The 21932-nt window shown below is 44.7% G+C and overlaps 1 protein-coding gene across 1 annotated transcript; it reads right to left on the bottom strand.

The window, feature by feature from the left end:
* Positions 1 to 663: 663 nt before the first annotated feature.
* Positions 664 to 21208, bottom strand: SLC51A (solute carrier family 51 subunit alpha). Its single transcript, XM_007949408.2, has 9 exons — positions 21171 to 21208; positions 20385 to 20479; positions 5842 to 5996; positions 4903 to 4976; positions 4368 to 4526; positions 3301 to 3412; positions 2896 to 3042; positions 1304 to 1409; positions 664 to 800 (listed from the first exon to the last, which is right to left on the bottom strand). Exons 1-9 carry the CDS (start codon positions 21206 to 21208, stop codon positions 664 to 666), a joined length of 1023 nt encoding a protein of 340 aa, XP_007947599.1.
* Between the last annotated feature and the right edge of the window lie 724 nt (positions 21209 to 21932).

Below are 21932 nucleotides of genomic sequence, written 5' to 3'. Positions count from 1 at the left end.
TGGTTTTGACCTGGTACACCTGTGGAGGATATATTTTACGAATTTTGGGCTTTTACCTTTGTTCTCAATTTCTTTGCTTTCACATCCTAGTTTCTCTCCTCAAAATCAAGTTCCATGACCATATTATTGGAGATTCCTCTTGTACCTTGGCACAGAGGACCATTGCCCAGGATTGCTGGCACTGGCAAAGTGAGGCTAATCTGGATCTCCCAGGCTCCCTAATGACACATCTCTAAGAGCAGATAGGACTCTTTCCATCTGTTCTCCAGAAGCCTGATGTCTTTAGGACTTTAGGCGGTGCTATTTTGCCTGGCTGAGTTCTACTCCTCCTCCTCTTCCTTTCCTTTGCTTTTGGAAAGCTCATTGTGACCTCTCTACATACAGAACTTATGGGCTAATAGTGGTACCCACAAAGGCAATGCACCCAATTACAGATTTTCAGACTCCATCTTGTTTGTTTATTATAAAACTTAAAACTTCCCCAAGCAAGATCCAAAACAATTTCATCCCATTGCATCCTTCATCCCAATAGTCAACTGTAATCTGCCGGCATATACTGACAATGAGGATCCTTCCCCATTTGGTCAAGGTTGAGGAACAGTGATGAAATCATGTGCTGTCCTCATGAGTACAATGTCTCTTCCATTGTCCATGCTATCTGCCTTAGGCATTGAGGTTCAGACCCAGATCTGGAGAAGAGAAAACTTCGTACCCAACCTTGTTGTCTTTCCTCCGGTAGTACATTCGTGTCAGCACAGTTATTAGAAAACTCTCCGGTATGAGGAGGTGGCAATTCATCACTGCATTGTGGGGTGAAACATAGTGTAGGTTATAGTGCGGTATAGAGATGGGAGCCCACAAGCAGCCCTGGCAATGTGAGCTGAACAACACTTTCTCCAGTTTATCCCCAATACTTACTAAGTTGTCATAAGTAACAAAGCAAATGGTAGGGTCAGAACTAGAACTTGACTCTCCGCCTTCTGAAATCTGAGCCATTTCTTGGTTTTATCAGCATGACTGTCTGCTTCCTAACCATACCCATTCCACTCCCAGCAACTGAGAATTGAGTCCATGGCTCCCTTGGTTGGCCATCAGGAGTGGTCTCAAGCTGTGGGGTTGCAGCTCCACCCTATGTGATGAATTAAGAGTCATTGTCTCCTTAAAGCCTCTCTTCATATTTCTCAGAGATCCTCTTTCTGAATATTACAGCAGAAGTCAGGCTGGCCCAACCTCTGTCTGAGGTCCTGTTCCCTGATCCTTCCCCAACCACCCTGGAATGGGATAGGAGCTCCCATGTACTCGCCTTGAGACCTGACTTTAGAGGAAAAGGGAGGTGAACAAGCAATCTGCCCACTGCTGGCCAAGATTGAGAAAATGGAGGGCTGCAGGGCAGTCAGGATGAGGAGCACCTGTGGAACAGAAAAGCGGCAGAGCTGGGTGGAAGCTGCCGTTCGTGGTGCTGAGGCCAGCCGTCCACTGCTCGGCCTTGTCCTTTCCACTGGGAAGACTTGGCCACCCTTTAGATCTGTGCACCCCCACAGGGCTTCAAGATGTCCACTTGATTAAACTTTATAGATAGTACTCTTTAGTCAAATTACAATCTTACCTTTGACTCGTATCTTATTTGAGTTGCTGACAAGAAACAACAAAACCTAATTAGGGTTCATGTTTATTTTCCTGCTTCAGTCATGGCTGCTGATGAGCACTTCAATGGATGACAGAAATGGATGATGGGAGTAGTTCCACCCAGCTCAAAGGAGCTGTGGCCCCCGTTCCCAAACCTGTTCACAAGTGCATTGACTTTTAAGTCAGCTTGTTTTCCAACTCTGTCCATTCTTCCTATCTTCTTGCTGGGCCCTTCTGCTCCCAAGGCATAATGATTGCTTTATAGTTAGTTAACAAAATGACTTCACACACATTCTCATTGATCCAAGCAGATGCCTCTCAAATGTGATCATAGGTAGAAATGAAGGGGCTGTACAAAAAGAGAAGAATAGTCCCTGACATGGAGCCAAGGACTGAAGGGATAAAGGATCTGGGGCCTCAAAGCACTTAGGATTGGAATCCTAAAATAATGGACAATCAACCATTAAAGTTGCCTTTAAAATCTCTGTCCAGATCAATCATGGAGGATAGAGGGCTGTGTATGCACAGGGAGACAGCTGGGGGCAGGAGTGTATGGGACGGAAGGACATGGGGAAGAGGTCACTATGGGGAGGAAGTGAGAGGGACCTGTTGCATTGTGGGAAATTGCAGTCAATGTCATGAGATTGTATGTGAGCTGCTGTATGGAAAATGAATTTGCTCTGTAAACTTTCACCCAAATCACAATTAAAAAAAAAAAAAAATCTGTCCAGAGGCCCAGGGGCATCTTTGGGCTCAGAGAATAGAAGGTTAGAAAGTGAAAAAACGCCTTTAAAAGAATTTTCATGAGCATTGTGAAGAGGAAGAGGTAGTGTGATGAGAAGGGACATGAGTTTGGGAGTTAGAGCTGGGTGTACATTCTAGCCCCATCCATTATGTGCCTTTGAACAAGCCCCATAACATCTCTGAGTGTCAGCTTCCTCTTGTAAAACAGGAATGATAAGGAATGACTCCTAGGATTACTGTGACAACAATGTATGAAAAGTGCCTGGCATATGGTGTGGTGGAGATGTTAATCATGGCAGCTGTGGTAATCTGGTGGTGGTGGGTTACAGGGTTTAGGAAGAAATGAGTAGAAAAAAGGCAAGAGTAGAAGAATTTAAGAAAGTTTGATAGTACAAGGAGAGGCAAAAACTGGGAAGGGGGAGGGAATCACTCCAAATCTCACGGGAAACCGGAGGCTTAAGATTCCCCTAATCTCCCAACCCCACTCATAGTTCTATTATTAAGCACCCATGAGTAATTAGTTACCTGGAACAGAACAAATTTGGCTCCTATGTTCTGTTCACCTAGGTGCAGCTTGGCTTGACGGAAAAGAATGGCCAGCGCCCAGAGAGCCAACAGGGTGGACACACCGAGGAAAGTGTTGATCCAGAGAGCTGTGCTCTCCTCAGAAATCTGGCAATGGACTAGAAAGTGTCAGTGAGGGAGGCAAGCCTTCCTCTTCTCCCACAGTGAGAAAGGTAGTAGGAAAGCGCCAAAGCCTCAGCCCACTGCAGTCTCCTCCCTGCCAGAGCCCCTGAGCCACTTCTGTCCCACACCCACCCTGTCCCCGCAGGCGGCCCTGTGTCAGAGAATGTTGGCTCCAGCTTTCCTTCTAGAGCTCAAGGGTGCTAAGTGAGGCTTGGACTTTGTCAGCCCCTCCTCCTGGCTTACATCTGCTGGATCAAAGATGCCGTCAGGGATGAGAAACAGGCCCACCACGATCAGTGTGATCCTGAGGAATGCATACTGGAATGGACCCAACATTAGCAGCTGGAGTTTATTCCTGAGGGGACAGAGAGTTATGGCACGGACTCACAAACCACTTACCCCAAGACTTGAAGCATGGCTGCCATAGCCACTACAATAATGAAGTAGGCAGGGACACAAGCAGCCTGAATGCTGGGAGCACTGAGAACACTTCTCACCTCCCATCAACCCCAGCTGCTACCTTTTAAGCAAGGACTATCAAGACTGCTAACCCCAACCTCAGGAACTCTGGTAGCATGGTGCCTAAGGCATTTGACTGCTAACTAGAAGGCTGGCGGTTCAAACCCACCAGCCACTCCTCGGAAGGAAGGTTGGGCAATCTACTTCCATAGTGATACCACCTCGGAAACCCAAGGAGGGCTCACTATGAGTCAGGTCTGATTCAACGGCAAATAACCCCAACCTCATTAACCAAAATAGGCTGAGTCCACTATGGCTTGCCATTGAGTTGATTCTGACTCCTATCGAACAGAACTGCCCCATAGGATTTCCAAGACTGTAAATCTTCACAGAAGCAGACTGCCTCATCTTTCTCCCATAGAACAGCATAGAACAGCTGATGGGTTCAAACCGCTGACCTTTTGGTTAGCAAGCAACCCGATGCTTTAACCACAGTGCCTCAGAGCTCCTTAAGGGCAGAAGGGGCAAGTAAATGGTCCAAAGTGTAGTTAGCTCTGTGTGGCTAAGGTTTGCAGGGAGCAGTGAGCTTAAGTGATGGGAAGGAACTTCAAAGTTCTCTTTTCTCTGCTCCCCTGTTCCCTTGGGCTTGGGGCCCCTGTGTGTGTCCTTTCTCCCACTGAGGCAGAAATTAAGGAGGAGCGTCCTGGATGTGGGATCCGCACCCCATTATGTTCCATACCAGCCTGATTCCAGGAGCTCTGAAGCAGAGCTGAGAGAATGGAAGAGGCTTGTGGGAGAGTGCAGGAAGAGGCTAACCTGTTCCTCAAGGATGTCTCTCCTTTCCACCTTACCTGGTGAGTATGAGGGGCGGGCAACAGGGGCAGCAGCAGCAGCAGGGGCCGGTGTGGGTCCTCATTGGGGTGTCCTTCAATGTCCTCAGTACTGCCTCCTTCCCACCAAAGCCTTCCACCATGACCTGCATTAGCAGGTAAAAGCATACCGCATAAAACCTAAAGCGGGCGAAGGAGGAAGACGGTATATAGAGGGGATATGTCAGCCAGCAGAGGGGAAAGAAAGAGGGGACCAGCCATTCTGAACACGTGTGCACTCAGAGAAGTGAAAGGACAGTGCCCAGGAGGCTGGGAAGGGTGGGTGGGGCTTTTCAAGCTGTGGGAACAAAGAGATGACTGAGGAATGTGCCCAGATAAGGCATTCCCTGAACAGAACTAGAAGTTGGGAAGGGTTAGGTTCATGATGAGTTGGCTTGCAGGGATTGAGGGAAGGGATAAGATATAGAAGACAGACTAGAGTTCAGGGTGAGTACAGGGCAGAAGGGGACCTCAGGGAGATTCCCAGCTCAGAGTTGGGGCTGGGCAGGACACTCACGAGGTGATGGCCATTTCCACAAGCATAAGGGATCGAGGGATCCAGAGACCAAAGCAGCAGAGCACAGACACGACCTGGTTGGAGAGGGGCAAGAGCCATTAGAGCAGGGAGAAGACTGCTCGTTCTCTTGAACATTTTGTGGCATGGGCCCAAGGAAGCAAAATCTAAACAGTTAAGACACCATTACTTAAAAGTTGTCAGCTGGAAAACAAATCTATTTAAAAATGTTTTAAAATTCAGCTGTCAGTTATTTCTATGTTTAGCATTAGAGACAGCAAGTCCCCTTGAGTTGGGTTCTTTTGAAGACTCTCCCACTGTACCCCGGGGGGAAGAAGACGGTAAGTAACTGGATCAAGGTTCAATCCCTTCCTTTTATTAGTCCCATGTTATCAGAGCCTCTCTGATGGACTGAGAAGGCCCAGGCTGATATCGTCTGGCAGGAAAGGACCTCAAGGGCTCCACTCTTCACCCAAAACAGACACACACAGCTCAGTATAAGCAGACAGAAGTCCAACCTTATGTCCCAGGAGTAAATCAAAGTTGTATAATGATTATGGGAGTGAGTTAAAAAGTGTAAGGGTAGATCTGAGTATGACTCTGTGGGGCAAAAATTCTTTTCCTCCTACACTCAAGCCTGCCTGTACAGGAAGGAGGCTTCCTTTGATCAGCTATACTGCAGTGGGGAGAGGTGTGTGTGTGTGGGGGAGGGTAGTGGTAGGAGAGCAGGCTTTCCAGCTATCTCTGTAGGATCTTAGAATATCCATCCCACTGCCTGTTGGTTTTCCAAGTATGGGGTCCTAATTGCAAATGAGATCGCACTAAACCCCCATTTTAAGGTGGGACAGGCAGGCAATGCTTTGTTGACATAAGTTGTTAAGTTCAGAGGAATTCTTAAAATGATCCCTGCCTCCTCTCCAGTCCCTCCCAAAGGGCCCTCACCGTGGGTGCAGAGCTACTCCAGAGCAGAGTTCTCCTCTTGATGGGACAACGGGTGTTCTTATACAGGTAGACAGCATCTTCTAGGAAGATGATGATGGAGCCCACGGCAAGCATGGTCATGATGGCTGTGAGGGCAATGTCCATAGGGCCCAGTGCTGGAGAAGGGAAAGGCAGACACCCGTGACTGAAGACCAAGACCACGGGGTCTCACTCACCATCACTTGGCCCTAAATTGCCTTGACACACCTAGAATGATCTGATCTAGGTTCTGGTCCATGCTTCAGCATGACCATTTCTTGGTCTTAGAGTATCCAACATGTCTAAGAAATAGCCATTCTTCTGCAGGTATGGAAGGTTAGACCAGATAATTCTAGGTATGGCAAGGCCTACCTGAACCAGGGTATAAGCACCAAACAAGTCCTTACATTCTTAGTACAAGTTTTGAATTAGGAGGTCGGCAGAGTCCATTCACTTTTCTGCCTCTAGTGCCACGTGTCATACTGTTGTTGTTGTTATGTGCCGTGGAGTTGGACCCACTCAGAGCGACCCCTCCTTGGGTTTCCGAGGCAGTATCACTACAGAAGTAGATCGTCCAACCTTCCGTCCGAGGAGTGGCTGGTGGGTTTGAACTGCCAGCTTTCTGGTTAGCAGTCAAGTGCCTTAGACACTACACTATGTGTCATACTAGCAGATGTTTAATTAACAATGATAATGAAAACAAGGGACCTCTGGTAGCGTAGTGCCTAAGGCACTTGACTGCAAACCCACCAGCCACTCCTCGGAAGGAAGATGGGGTAATCTACTTCTGTAAGTGATACTGCCTCAGAAATCCAAGCAGGGGTCGCTATGAGTCGGTCTGACTCAACGGCACATAACAACAACAGCAACAATGAAAACAAAGTGAAATTAAAGGTATACTCCAGAGCTGTTTAAGTTTGATTCCACCAATGTTACTTCATGAAACCTGGTTATTAGAAAAGAACTTTAATAAAAGAAAAATGAATACAAATAACGACTTCAAGTACATTTGACTGGTGTTGGCCTCACGTTTGGTTCCTACATTAAGTGAAATCCAGTGGGTCTCAAACTTTAGGGTTTATTACAGTCATTAGGAGGAGTGGTTAAACAGCACAGCCCAGAGATCCTGCTTCAGTCGATGTGGGACGGTCCAGTAATCTGCATTTTTAGCAAGCTCACCTGATAACAGTGACACAGGATGACATTTGGACAAACACTGGTGACATTCCTTGAGCATTGCCATTGTTAACAGAACAATTAATACAGTCACGTAATATGTGCTTCTGAGCATGTGACTTACTAATGCAGTAATTAGTTTTGAACAAAGCGTGTTGTGTCCTTAGTGACTAAGCCCTTGGGCTCACTTATGTAAGCGCTTTCCCTAGTCATTGGACTCTTCTTTCTACCTCCTACCTAGGGAGAAGACTCAGAGCCCAGTCCGTTGTCCACGGTCAATGTATGGGGAAACCTGCCCCAGGTCTGGTGATCCACGAGCATGAGGGCAGCTCAGAGAAACCAAAACAGGGAGAAAGGAGACCAACTGCAGTGGAGAGACAGTGTTGTTTCCTTCTAGGTCAGTCGTACCTTGTGGAACAACCAGGTCAAAAACATCACATTTGTCCTGGTTGCTCTTATTTTAGGGCACACAATTTCTCTCTCTGCTTTATCCAAAGGAGGCCCTTTACCTCTGACCACGGTCAGGTCTAATGGCTAATCCAGAGGACTAGCCAAGGGGAAGGTGAGCATTGGCTTTCAGCTCCCAATCTGGACTTCTGAAGTCAGTGATAAACTTTCCTTCCTATCACAGACCCTGAAAGAGGACTATGCTATTTTTCTGTTTCCTCCTACCCATCCCTCTCTCCACCCTCCCTCCACTGTTAGGATGTAGCCCTTTGGCTTGGCGTTGCTGCTACTGTTTCGTTCTGTGGACTCTCTCTCAGTTACCTCTCTAGATATTGTTCCAGTAAGTCCTGCAAGTTTTTAACATTATAAACTATTACAACTCTTTATTTTTTAAAAGGGGCTTACCTTTTCCTCCTTGTATCTTTAAAAACATATACACATTACAGAGGATATATATATATAATGTTTATATATATATAATTCTACACTTATGCAACCAAAATGCACTGCATATTTAAAACCATCATGAAGAGACACATAAAGTCTGTCATATGTCAAAATAATGCCAGATGAGTTAAAGAGGTATTTAAAAACCAAACAGGGAAAATAGAAAGAAAGAAAAAAGTATTTCCATGAAATCTCTGGAGAGGGAAGACCTTTCTAAGCTTAAAAGTGATACAAGAAATGATAACGAGAAAGGTGGCCAAATTTGATATAAAAATTTTAAACTTCTGAATGTTTGAAAAAAATTAGGCAGCAAGCAGACTTGGGAAAACTATTTTCAGTAAATATGCACTCAGTTTAAGATCCTGATTATAAAAGAAAATGGATAACAAAAACTTGAGGCGAAAACCAAAATTAATGGAAACAATCAGTCCTAGCGACTGGTACACCATCTGATCTGCAACCTATACAACTATGAGACCAGAAGAACTAGATGGTGCCCAGCTACCACTGCCATCCACTTGGAAGGGATGTAGGAGATCCTGCATAAAGAGGGAGAACAATGTGGTACAAAACTCAAAATCATTTGGAGGCAAAAAAAAAAAAAAAAAGAAGAAGGTGGGGACCAGGTTTGCTGGTCCAATGGAGCCTGGTGTAACCACTGAGACTATGGCCCCTAGCTGCCCTTCAGGTCTGGAATTGAACCCACAACTGTGGTTTCCAGCCAAACAAAGTACAGGCATGTGAGTTAAACATTTACCTCAAGTAGACACACGCCCTGGAGAGAACAATCATGGGAGAAGGAAGGGCTGCTTATGCACAGGGAGATAGCTCAGGGTGCAGTAGAGTATGAAGGGATGGACACTGGGAGGAGGTAACTATGTGGAGGAAGTGGGAGGGGAGCTGCTGCATTGTAAATTTTGGTCAATGACATGAGACAAAGTATATGTGAACTGCTGTATGAAAAGTGAATTTACTCTGTAAATCTTCACCCAAATCCTAAACAAAACAAAACAAAACAAACAAACAAAAAAAACCTTGAGGCACTTGTAGATAAATGGGAAAATTATATTAACACAATTCAGGGAATTGTGGAGAAATAGTCAACCTGCCTAGTAGTCAGAGAAAAACAGAAACACACAATGACATTCTTTTTTGGTGTATTACAAGATAAAACTTGATGTTGGTGAGGGTGAGACAAAACAGGCCCCCTTCTATCATAATAGGACACAAAAGCACTAATCATGAGAGAAAAAAATTGATAGACCAAAAAAATTGGACTTTCTTAAAAATTAGAATTTCCATTAATCAAAAGACACCATTAATAGAATGAAAAAGGCAAACCTCAGACAGGGAGAAGATATTTGCAACCCATGTATCCAACAAAAAACACATATCCATGATGTATAAAGCATTTTGATCAAATCAGTAAGAAAAAGAAAGACAAGACAATTTTTCAAAAGGGAAATAGATCTGAATAGTTACTTTACAAAAGATCTCCAGATGTTCAAGAAGCATTAAAAGGTGCTAAATATCACTAGTCATCAAAGAAACACAAATGAAAACTTCAGTGAGATGCCACATACATGACCATTCCAAAAACCAAAGCCACTGCCATCAAGTTGACTCCAACTCATAGCGACCCCCATTGGTCTTCCAAGGCTGTAAATCTTTACGGAAGTAGATTGCCTCATTTTCCTCCCATGGAGCAGCTGGTGGGTTTGAACCAGTGACCTTCTGGTTAGCATCCAAATGCCTTAACCACTATGCCCCAGAGCTCCTCACATAACCATTAGAACGATAACTAAAATTAAAAGGACAATTCAAAATGCTGATGGGAATGAGGAACAAACTCTCATAGATTGCTGTTGGGAATGTACACTGGTACAACCATTCTGGACAACAGTTTATCAGTATGCACCCGTGGGGTTGCCATGAGTCTGAATCAAGTCAATGGCAAATAACAACAGCATTAAAACTAAACATACACCTACCCTGCGGCCCAACAGTTCCACTCCTAAGTACATAACCAACAGAAACAACTATTCAGAACAGCATTATTCATAATGACCAAGACTGGAAACAACTCACATGTACTTTAAAAAGAATACATACATACAATGAAATACCATGCAGGAATAAAGAATGAATCACTGATACAGGTAACAAAAGGTATAAAAAAACAATGATGAAATGAAAGAAGCCAGACACAGGAAAACATGTTGATTTCATTTACGTGCAGTCTGTTAGGTGCCATGGAGTTGATTCTGACTCATCGTGACCCTGTGTGACAGAGTGGAACTGCCTTATAGGCTTTCCTAGGCTGTAACCTTTACGAGAATAGATTGCCAGGTCTTTATCCTGTGGAGTCCCTGGGTGGGTTCGAACAGCCAACCTTTCTGTTAGCAGCTGAGCACTTAACTGCTGTGTCACCAGAACTCTTCATATGAAGTTTGAAACTGATCTATAGAAGTGATATAGGTTAGAATAGTGGTCTTTTGGGGGAAAAGTAACTGAGAGGGGATATGAGGGACTCTGCTAGATGCTGGAAAAGTTCAATATGTTGATTGTGTCTATCTTTCTTGATATATATCACACTTACAAAATTAAAATTAAAGCAAATGGTTATTATGTACTCACATTAGTGAATATTACTATTTTACACTTCCATGTATATGTGCTTATGTACACATAGGAAAAAATTTATCAAACTGTATACTTAAGATCTTTGAACTTTATGTAAGTTATATCTTAAAAAAAAAAAAAAAAAAAAACCCTTTTGTGATCAAAGGATGACCAAAGGAGAATACACAATTAGTACGTGTAGTAAAATCACAATCATGTTCAAAGGATTTGATTGGGAGGAAGGGATAGAAAAAAGTTGAAGGAAGGATGGAGCCCTGTGATCTTTATCTTTCAAAATGGAAAGTCAATTAATCTTGCCCAGACACCAGTGATCCAAAATACCTGCAGTCCTTACAGAAACAATAGAAGACAGACACAGAGTAATCCCTCACAGACATCCCAACACTATGGGAGAGAGATCCAATAGAACTACTACCTCAGGACCATAGTACTGGGGAACACCAGACTCAATTGGCACAACAAAATACATAAAAGCATTGCTCCACATCTTACATTGGTGAGTAGCAAATGGGGTCTTAAAAGCTTTCAAGCAGCCATCTAGGATGCAGCTAATGGTCTCCTAGTGTTGGAAGTGAAGAAGAACGCACACACACACACACACACAAAAGGCATTTAGAAGCAATCAACCCTAGGACACGATGGCCCTCGAGACCAGAAGAACTGGATGGTGCCCAGCTACCAATCCCAGCCACTCAGGAAAGGATCAAATCTGGAGATCCTGGATAGAGTGGGAGGGCAAATGTGGGACAAAATCCAAAAACTCAATAATGACCAGAATTTCTGATCAGATGAAGTCTGGTGAGACTCTTAATACTATGGCCCTGAAATACATTCAGCGCCTGGATTAAAACTCACTCCCAGGGGCGGGCTCTCAGCCCAATGGTTAGTGAGATGTACACGCAGACCACTCAACCCAGGATGCTGCACCCACACACTCAATGGTAATACATCCCCTAAAGCAATAAACCATGGGACACCAGAGGACCAACATTCAAACTAAGGAAATGCAGGACAAACAGAAGTGCATAATTATGAGGGGCACAGGGGGAGTGTTGCAGGGTAGGGAGGGGAGGAGGCTGGGTTAGGGTTGGACATGGCGAATGGGAAATGAAACTAAATGTACACGTGACTTTGAATGTAAAACAAACTCTTAAAATAGAATAAAAATAAAAAATGGAAAGTCAAATATTAGATAGAACAAGAAATAAACCATATGTGTATTAACACAAAGATATAGACAAGTAGCTAAAGCTTCGGACATAATCACATGGAGAGTATGGAGAAGGCTGGGGATAAGTGATCCAAATCCTGTATCATGGAGGCAGCCACGGATAATGCCCAAAACTGATAGCCCAGGAAACAATGGTGATTAGAAGGTAACAATCAGAAGAAGCATCAGTATTTCACCTAAATCACAATAAAATTTTTTTTTAAAAAAAAAGGAAGACGAACCATCAGCTAAAAGAGTTAAAAGCAATCATCTGTGAGGAGGAAGATTAGAAATGGGAAAAGATGGCAGAGCTTGGTGGATTTTCATTAGCAGCCCTTTTGTTCTATTTGAATGCTTAACCATGTTCATTTTGAAAAAAATCATTGCACAGAAATGCCTAAAAATACTAAAACAAACATCAGCAACCCTTGTCTAGGATGACAGATCTGTGGGTGATCTTTGTCTTCTATCTTCTCACTTTTTCCGTTTTCTTTTCCAGTTATTCTACAATGAACATATATTTATAATCAAAAATAAACTTTTTTAAAGGACACATTTTCCCGAATATATAATAATGTGAAAAAATTAATGTGAAGAAGGACATGAAATTGTACCTATAGTATGATTTCTACTAACGTTAAATAAAAGAAAAGTCTGAAAGGAAATTACACTCAGTTATTTGCAGTTCTTGTCTCTGAGTGGTGGGACTGTAGATGACTTTTTGTCTTTTTACTTTTCTGTATTTTCTTATTTACTGAACCTCAATCATTTTTATAGTAGAAACATTCAGTTGTTTAAAAATATGCACAACAGATAAAGCCTAGATAGGAAGAATCCAAAATTCATCCAGTAGATTCCTGAAAACAAGTGTTCCGTTGTTGGGGAGGTGTCATGGCTGGAGGCCTCTCCTTATCCTCCTCTTCCTTAGAGGGACAGCCTCTTGTTCTTAGCAGCTCCCTGATATCAGACACTGCCCTTTGGCAAGTCACCAAGGTCAAAGCCTTCCCCAGTCTTCACCTTCTGTTACTACTCCCTCCTCCTTGAAAATCTCCCTTTCATTGACTCCCAGAACGTCACTCCTCCTGTTTCCCCTCCTGCCCTCTGAACCCAAGGTCTCTTCACTGATTCTCATCTTCTCCCACACCCTGTGTTCTCAAAACGAAATCACTGTGGATCAGCTCTTCTCTGTTTATTGAGCTTTGGGGTTTCCCTAACACTCCTTTATCCTCCCAGCAAACTATGCTGAGATATTTCTACCTCGAGGACTTTATACTTGACCTTCTTGGCCTGGAAGGCTTTCCTCCCTGAGCTCTGCATGCCTGGCTCCATCAAAGAGCTCTCTGCTCAGAGGCCACCTCCTCAGCCACCTGCTCTTATCGCCTGTCCCGTATGATGTGGCCTCCTGTGACAGCGCAAGTTGTTTATGTATTTCTCTACATGTTTATAGTCCCTGGGTGGTGAAAATGGTTAACATTCTTGTCTGCTCACCAAAAGGATGGAGGTTTGAGGACACTCAGAGAGACCTTGGGAAAAAAGCTGAGTAATCTACTTCCAAAACATTAATCACTGAAAACCTTATGGAGCATAGTTCTACTCTGACACATACGTGGGTGCCGTGAGTCAGAACAGATCCCACGGTAACTGTTTTGGTTTGGTAAATGTTCTGGTTACCTAGTGCCGCTCTGACAGGAATATACCACAAATGGGATGGCTTTAACAAACAGGAGTTTATTCTTTTACAGTTTGGGAGGCTGGAAGTCCGAGTTCCAAGTGCCAGGCTCTAGGGGCTGGTGAAAGCCCCTCCACCTTGGCTTCAGCTCTGCCTCCTGCTCCGGGTCCACTGAAGCTGGAGGCATCTCTTCACTCAGCTGCTGGCTGCTGAGACTAACAAGCCCAAAGTTGACAAGTAAAAGAGATATAGTCCCGATGTTACCAAACCAGGCCGTTAATTCAAGTCCATTGAAAGTTCCAAGGACGGTAGAGCATGGTAGGCTGCTGAACAAGGACACAGCTACATGCAGGGTCCAAGCATGCCATAAACTATCCATCAAACTCATTTATCTTATTGGAAAATTGCCTGGAGACCATTCCCAAAGCTGCTTCTTATATACGGGAAGCAGACCACATCCCAAAGGCAGCTACTCAGCTGCCTGTGGTAGATCCCACCATGGAATGGATTGCCAGTCTCATCATGGGGAATAACTACCACCAGCTGCCCAGCCACTCACCCAGGCCCAGCCAAGATGACACACAAACATCACCACTACAGTGTACTTGCCTATAATAATAATAATAATAATAATAATAATAATAATAACCTGTTTGTATATAATTTTTTCACTCACTTTTTTTTTTTTTTTTGTACATTTCTCCCACACAGTTTAAACTCCACAAAGGTAGGGACTTGGTTAGTGTTACTCTCTATTCCATCTCCAACTGCCTGGAACCATAACTGCTGGATAACTGTTGAATGAAAGAAAGAACCCCACAGAGCTCCTATTATCATCCCTGCTTTTCAGATTTTTCAGGAAATGAAGCATAGAGAGTTAAGTACCTTGCCATTGTCATAGCCTGGAAGAGAAGGAGGTGGGATTTGAACCCAGGCGTTCCTGACACTAAGCGCTTGCTCTTAACCATCACATACACTGACAAAGATGTGGAAGGGAATGGGGAGTGATAGAAACAGTCAAGCACAATCCTAAATGGTTATTTACGTTTGTAAAGGAGGCAAGGGGGAATATTCTGACCACCAAATAAAGAAATGCCTTTGCAGTATATTGTGACTGCTGGCTTTGGTTCTGTCTCCTGCTTGCAGTATCTCTCTGCAGACTCTTGTATCTATTTCCACAGGACAAAAGCTAAGAAAGGAAGGCAAAATTTCCTTACCATCCACTCAGCACCACCGCTATCCATCAAACTCATTTATCTTATTGGAAAATTGCCTGTTTCCTTATTTTCCCAGTCTAATTCAGTTTTCCCCAAAGTATATCTTAATAGATATTATGGGACAAAAGTGCTGTATGGTCAGAGGATTTTTGGAATGACTTAAACAAAGTTAAACATGTTTCTTTGCTGTGGAGCATACCCAAATCTTTAATCTGCTCATTTGTATTGTGAATTCCCAGAAAGATAACAGTTATAGAACACAGCATTCCCATTAAATCTTTATGAATCCTACTGACTCAGTTTCATGAAGCACTCACTCACTGGGATGAGTATTCCAAATACACTTAGTGACATGCTTGACTACTAGCCTTTTTGAATACATTAGTCAATAAGCATGCCTTCCACAACTAACGAATTTCCCAACTGTTTCTGGAATACCAAACACTGCTTTTTCAAATAATGAAAACAATACAAGGGTGGAAAACAGTTCAGGGAGTTCATTGACAAGTTTGACGTAGAATCACCATCCCACCCATCAACTCTATTCCTAGGTATACACCCAAAGGAACTGAAAACAGCCTTCCTGACTGAAAACATGTCTTATTTTTGCCAATATTATAGTCAGAAAATGATATTCTGTTGTTTAATTTGTAGTTCTCTGATCATTAAAAAAGTAGAGCATCTTTTTGTATATTTACTGGCCATTGGGATTTTCTTTTCTATGAATTGTCTGTTCATATATTTTATCCAATTTTTATTGGGTCATTTTCCTTATACTGGCTACTAATCCTTTGTTCATTAAACTAAAACCAAACCAAACTCACAGCCATCGAGTGGATTCCAACTCCTAGCAACTTCCATTGGGTTTTCAAGGTGAGGCAATATATCTTTATGAAAGTAGATTGCCCCATCTTCCTTCTTCAGAGAAGCTGGTGGGTTTGAATTGCCAACCTGCTGATTAGCAATCAAGTGCCTTAGGCACTACACCACCAGAGCACCTCTTAATTTGTTACAGGCTTAAAAATATCTTCTCCCAATCTGTAGGAGCTCTGATGGCGTGGTGTCTAAGGCATTTGACTGCTAACGGGAAAGGTTGACAGTTCAAATCCACCAGCCACTCCTCGAAAGGAACACTGGACAATTATTTCCCTGTGATACTGCCTCAGAAACTCAAGGAGGGGTCATTATGAGTTGGGTCTGACTCCATGGCAGTGAGTTCTCCCACTCTGTGGTTGATTTTTAACTGTGTTTACACTGTTTTTAGTTGAACAGAAATTTGGGGTTTTTGTTTTGTTTTTACATAGTCAAATCTTTTCCAAGATTATTTGTACTTTCATGTGTTTTATTTAAGAAATTGTACTGTATTCCCAATCATAAAGATATCCTTTGCATGTTGTTTTGTAAAAATGTTTACATTTTACATTTAGGCATTTCATCTATCTGAATTAAAGATACACTGGAGCTATTTTCATGTTTGTGCTTGCCATACCAAAAAACCCCACTGCTATCTAGTTGATTCCAAGCCATAGCAACCCTCATCAGGTTTCCAAGGCATTAAATCTTTACGGAAGTAGATTCCCCCGTCTTTCCTTCCACAGAGCAGCTAGTGCATTTGAACTGCCAACCTTCTCTGGTTAGCAGTCAAATGCCTTAGACATTTTTTTTGTACGCCACTAGAGCTCATACCAAAAAAGAAAGAAAGAAAGAAAGAAAGAAAGAAAGAAAGAAAGAAACGCACTGCCATCAATCAAATCAATTCCAACTCATAGCAACTCCCTTTGGCTTTCTGAGGTGGTAAATCTTTACAGAAGTAAATTGCCCAGTCTTCCTTCTGCAAAGTGGCTGGTGAGTTTGAACCACAAACCTCCTCATTAGCAGTCACATGCCTTAGACACTGTGCTACCAGCACTCCTTCCAGAGCTCAAAGGGATAGGCAATTGTCAGCACTATTTTTCAGATAGCCCATTCTGTCCCACTAATGTGGATGGCATCCTTTTCATATAACAAGTCTCCAAGTAGACATGGCTGTATTTCTGAGCTCTCTATTCTGTTCTACTTTCCTATTTGTCAGGCCCTTTGTCTTTATTAAGGAGCTCTGGTGGCGTAGTGGGTAGGGCATTTGGCTGCTAACCAGAAGGTGGGTGGTTCAAACCTACCACCTGTTTCACTGGGGGAAGGTGAGGCAACTTACTTCCATAAAGATTTACAGCCTTGGTAACCCATTGGGGGTTGCTGTGGTCAGAATTGACTCAATGGCAGTGGGTTTTGGTTTTGGCTTAATTACCACAACTTTAATTGTTATAGCTTTATTATAGCCCTGATTTCTGGTAGGGCTGATTCTCTCCTTACACTTTGTCAAAAATGTCTTGGTTTATCTCAGCCCTTCACTCTTCCATGTACAGTTTTGAATGAATCATTAGAGGAAAAAAAAAAAAAAACCTATAGGAATTTTTATTGCAGTCACATCACAGGCCTCTCAAAAAGTAATCAGTGCAAGATTTGCTAGTTCTTCCAGAACAGCTCTTTCCTAAAAACTATTTAATCTAAGGAATAGCAGAGTTTACAAATGAAAAGGGAAAGGGTTTTCACCACCTCCTCCAATGGGCTCCCCTTCCTGATTCTCCTATTTCTGCCCATGGCCTCAAAATCCAAATCCTAGGAGTCCTCATGAGCGTCTCTTTCCTTTATTTATCTTGTTGCTGAAGTAGATTGCCCCATCTTCCTTCTGAGGAGTGGCTGGTGGATTTGAACCGCCAGCCTCCTGGTTAGCAGTCAAGTGCCTTAGACACTACGCTACCAGAGCTCCCTCATTTATCTTAGCCAGCCAAATTGCCCCTGCTCTTTTTTTTTTTTTTTTTGTATGCCTCTGTATTCCAACCCTTTCTTCCCTTTTGTTTCGTTTACTTAGTGCCACTCTAACAGAAAATAACACAAATGAGTGGCTTTAACAAACAGATTTATTCTCACAATTTAGGAGGCTAGAAGTCTGAGTTTAAAATCCCAGAGGCTGGGTGAAAGCCCCTTGACCTTGGGCTTCAGCTCTGCCTCTTGCTCCCAGCCCACTGGAGCTGGAGGCATCTCTTAACTCAGTGGCTGCTGGCTACTGAGGTTGACAAACCCAAGGTTGACAAATGAAATGGCACAGTTCCAAGACTACCAAACATGGCAGACCACTAGTTCAAGTCCAGAGACAGTCCCAAGATTGGCAGGAAACATGACAGGCTGCTGAATGAAGACTCAGCTACATGCAGGGTCCAAATGTGCCAAAAACCTCAGAGACCTTTGTCAAAGCTGATGTCTTATATACTGGAAGCAGACCACATCACTAAGGCCGCTGCTCAGCTGCTCCAGTAGATTCCATCATGAAGGTGATTATGACCTCATCATGGGGAATAACTATATCCAGCTGCCCAGCCACTCAAAACCAGGCCCAGCCAAGTTGACATACAACTTAACTACCACACCCTTTTCTCCCTGTCACTGCCTTGGCTCAGACTCTTGTCTCTCATCCTCGACTGGGGCAATAACCTCTAATTTATATCCCTGCTTCTCAAGGCTTTTCTTTCCCACCATCTATCCTGATTACTGATTAACGGTCCTGAAGCACTACTTCCATCCAGCCCCTCCCAACCCCACAGCCCTCACTCCTTGTGTCTGCAGGATAAAGTACAACTCCTCTGCCTGATGCACATCAGGCCCTACCTTACCTGCCCAGCCCACTCGAATGTCCCCTGCTTTTCCCCAGTCCTTGAATTCAACCTTGAATCTAGTCATGTCTAGCTCCTCACTGCCTGGGGGAACACTCCTGCTCAGTCTATCTCCATCCCCACCCAAGGAGTGCCTGTCCTCCAAACCCTACCCACTCTAATGGCTCCATTTGCAACAGGGCACCTCAGCCAACTCCAAGACCCATAACAGTCTTCCTACTTTGAACATCCTTGGTGCTTTCAACTGCACATTTTGCAACAAAGCAAGGTGAGCACCATTTTTACTGTGTGAGGCAGGATTTCTCAACCTCGGAAATACTGACACTTTGTCCTGGATAATTCTCTGTTGTGGAGTGCTGTCTGGTGCATTGGAAGCTCTTTAGCAGCATTTCTGGCCTCTACCCATTAGATGCTAGTGCACCTTCCCAGTTGTGGCAACCAAAATTGTTTCCAGACATTGCCAAATATCCCCTGGGGGACAAAGCCACCCCTAACTGGGGGATTGGTACAGGAGATGCCGGATAGAGTAGAAGAACAATGTGGAACAAAACTCAAAATCATAAGAAAGGAGACCAGCTTTGCTGGTCTGATAGAGCCTGGTGAGACCCCTGAGACTATGGACCTTCAGGTCTGGAACTGAACTCACTCCTGTGTTTTCCAGCCAAATAATAGGCATATGGGGTGAACATTTACATCAGGTAGATACACTCCTTGGAGTGATCGATCAATGATCCATCATGGGAGAACAGAAGGGCAGTGTTTGCACGGGGAGAAAGCTGGGGGAAGGGGGTGGGGTGGGCAGGAGTGCATGGGAGGGAAGGACACAGGGAAGAGGTAACTATGAGGAGGAAGTGGGAAGAGAGCTGTTACATTGTGGGGAATTTCAGTCAATGTCATGAGACAAAATGTATATGAACTGCTGTATGATGAATTTGCTCTGTAAACTTTTACCCAAATCACAATAAAAATTAAAAAAAAAAAATCACCCCTCACAGAGGACCACTGGTGTAAGGGAAAACGTGTACAGTCAGGTGCACTCTCTGAACAGGAGGTTACTGGGGCTGGATGTAGCAGCTGCCCACTGTTCCTAATCCACAGAGGCTACAAGGCATCTCTGGACACTCTCTAGCGTTAGCTATCCCTCTGGACCAGAGCGTCTGGAATGAGGCTGAGCATAACCCACGGGCAGGGCCCATGTCTGCCTGCTAATACACACAGCCTGGGTGCTGTGGCTCAGACAGCATCTACTCCATGATGTGACAGCATCAGGAAGGAACCTGGGAAAAGCATGAAGACACAGACTCCTATCCCTCACATCTCAGCAGTGAGCCATGCAGTTAGAACATGAAAGATGTGAACCATATTTGCTATAAAGATGCTAGGGCCATTTGGTTGTCAATGTTTTAGGTGTCCAGGGAACAAATTCGGTTCTATCTTATTCTTTTCATTGAAGGAAAAACACCAAAACCAATTCACTAATAGGATCTAGTTGGCCAACACTATAAGAATATTTTATAGCTTCACCTAAGTTTTAAGAACATTATTCTTCAAACACTACTGCTCTAAAATGATACAGGCACCTTCCCAAGAAGGCTATTGTGAAGCCCTCCCACCCAAAGTATCCTGTGAGGACCAGATCATTTGGACAGCATCTTGAAAAGTGATTTTAATCCCTGGATGGCCCTGGGGTCTAAAAATGCTCTAGGCTACTGTCTCCCCACTTTGAATAAGCTTCAAGACTGCGATTTGTGGAATCCCAATGTGGACTCATCTCCTGGGCTAGGGTGTCTTGGCCCCCGTTTGGCTATTGAGTTCTTGGGGAGTTGCTCTTCTCCAAAGCCTTAGCCACAAAAGACACTGGGTCAGCATCCTCCTGGGGCTCTCCAGGCTGGCCACCTCAGGACCACCTCTCCTCTCCCTCTCTCCCCAGCTCCCCAGCAGTGTCCTGACTTCCCTCAGGGGCTCCCATGTCCTCTTTCAGTTCCCTCCAGAGAGTGCCCCTGACTCACCTCTCAGGAGCTGAGCTGCAGTGGGAGGGTGAGAGAAACAGGCAGAGGGGATGCTGTAATTGTTCTCTAGTACCTCCAGAAGATCTGCTGTGTACCTGAGGAGATACAAGCCTGCATTCAGAATTGTGGGGCCTGGAGGCTAGGGAGTGGAGTGGCAGAAGTGACACCAGTTACTGATGTCCTCAAACATTTCTGGGTTCAGGACGCTTGTCCATTCCCCTTCAGGGCCCTGTGAGAGACAGGCTGGGACAGAGGGAATGTAGAACTGTCCCAAGCCAGTGTGTAAAGCAGGCTGCCACCTAGGCCTGGTGGGGGGGTGGGTGAGTCTGACTGTGGTGACCAAAGAGACCACAGTCAATTCTCTCCACTCCCACTGAGGCAGCAGCCCAGGGGCTGGCTGAGGAGAAAGAACAAGTTCGCAGAGCCAGGCTTCTCTGGCAGCGGACCCTTAGCATCAGCGGCTGCACTGGGTCCCCAGCTAGTGTGGTTGGCCTGGGAGCCTTGCACTCTCTCTAGGAATGCTCTCAAACACCGCCACCTCTGGGATCTTTCTCTCTGAGATTTGGGTTGGGGGAAAAAACCAAGGCCCTGGGGTGTTACATTAGCCCCAAACCACAATATCCCTTGGAGCCTAAGAGACAGCCAACCAGATTACTTTCAGTCTTGTCTCATTCTGGGTGCTGGGAGCCAAAGGGCTCTGGAAGGGAGGTGAAGACAGGCCAGAGCATAGGGGCTTCCATTGCTTAGCAACTGGTTCCTACCCTGGACCCCAGCGCCCTCACTTACCTAGGGTCAAGCTTTATGTGGGTCCTGTCTGGCTCCATGTTCTATTTATTTCCTGGGCAGGGCAGGCAGGGCGGGCGGGCAGGGCCGGCCGGTGCTGGCTGAGGGAGACAGCTGCTGGCAGGTGGAGTGGCCGGTCTTCCCCTCCGGCCGCCTCCCTCCACGGGTCTCCAGCACCAACAAGTTTCTGTCTCAGAGTTCACACTGGAGGAATTTGATCCTCTTGGCTGGCTGAGTTTCTGACTCCTCCCTGAGCCTAGGTATGGTCCCTCCCTGCTACCCTTGGACAAATGCCTTTGGCTACCCCCTTTCTAGGAGCTCTGGTAGCATAGTACCTAAGGCACTTGACTGTTAACCAGAAGGCTGGCGGTTCAAACCCACCAGCTACTCCTCGGAAGAAAGGTTGTGCAATCTACTTCCATAGTGATACCGCCTCAGAAACCCAGGGAGGGGGTTGCTATGAGTCAAGTCTGACTCAACGGCATGTAACAACAACAACAATACCCCCTTTCTGTACCCCACCCCTTCTAAGGAGCCTTCCAGAATGGCTGGACCCCAGACACAATTCTTCTGGTCCAGGCTAGGGTGAAGACTAAGTCTTGGCTTCTTCCCATGACACACCCTGGGCAGCAACCTTGGAGAACCTGGCTGGGGCTCCCCTGTGACCCCTGGAGAAGAGAGACTCAGGGCCAGGCCTTGGCTGTGTCTGGTGCTTGTTGGCTTGGTGTGGAAAAGAAGCCAGGTGAGGCATATGAGGGGTTTCCC

This window comes from Orycteropus afer, unplaced genomic scaffold (genome assembly GCF_000298275.1).
Source record: "Orycteropus afer afer isolate SDZICR_OR568_19922 unplaced genomic scaffold, OryAfe1.0 scaffold00245, whole genome shotgun sequence".
In the NCBI taxonomy this organism is placed as follows: Eukaryota; Metazoa; Chordata; class Mammalia; order Tubulidentata; family Orycteropodidae; genus Orycteropus; species Orycteropus afer.
Note: the sequence above shows the minus strand (reverse complement) of the source record. Positions and strands in the feature narration are given on the sequence as shown.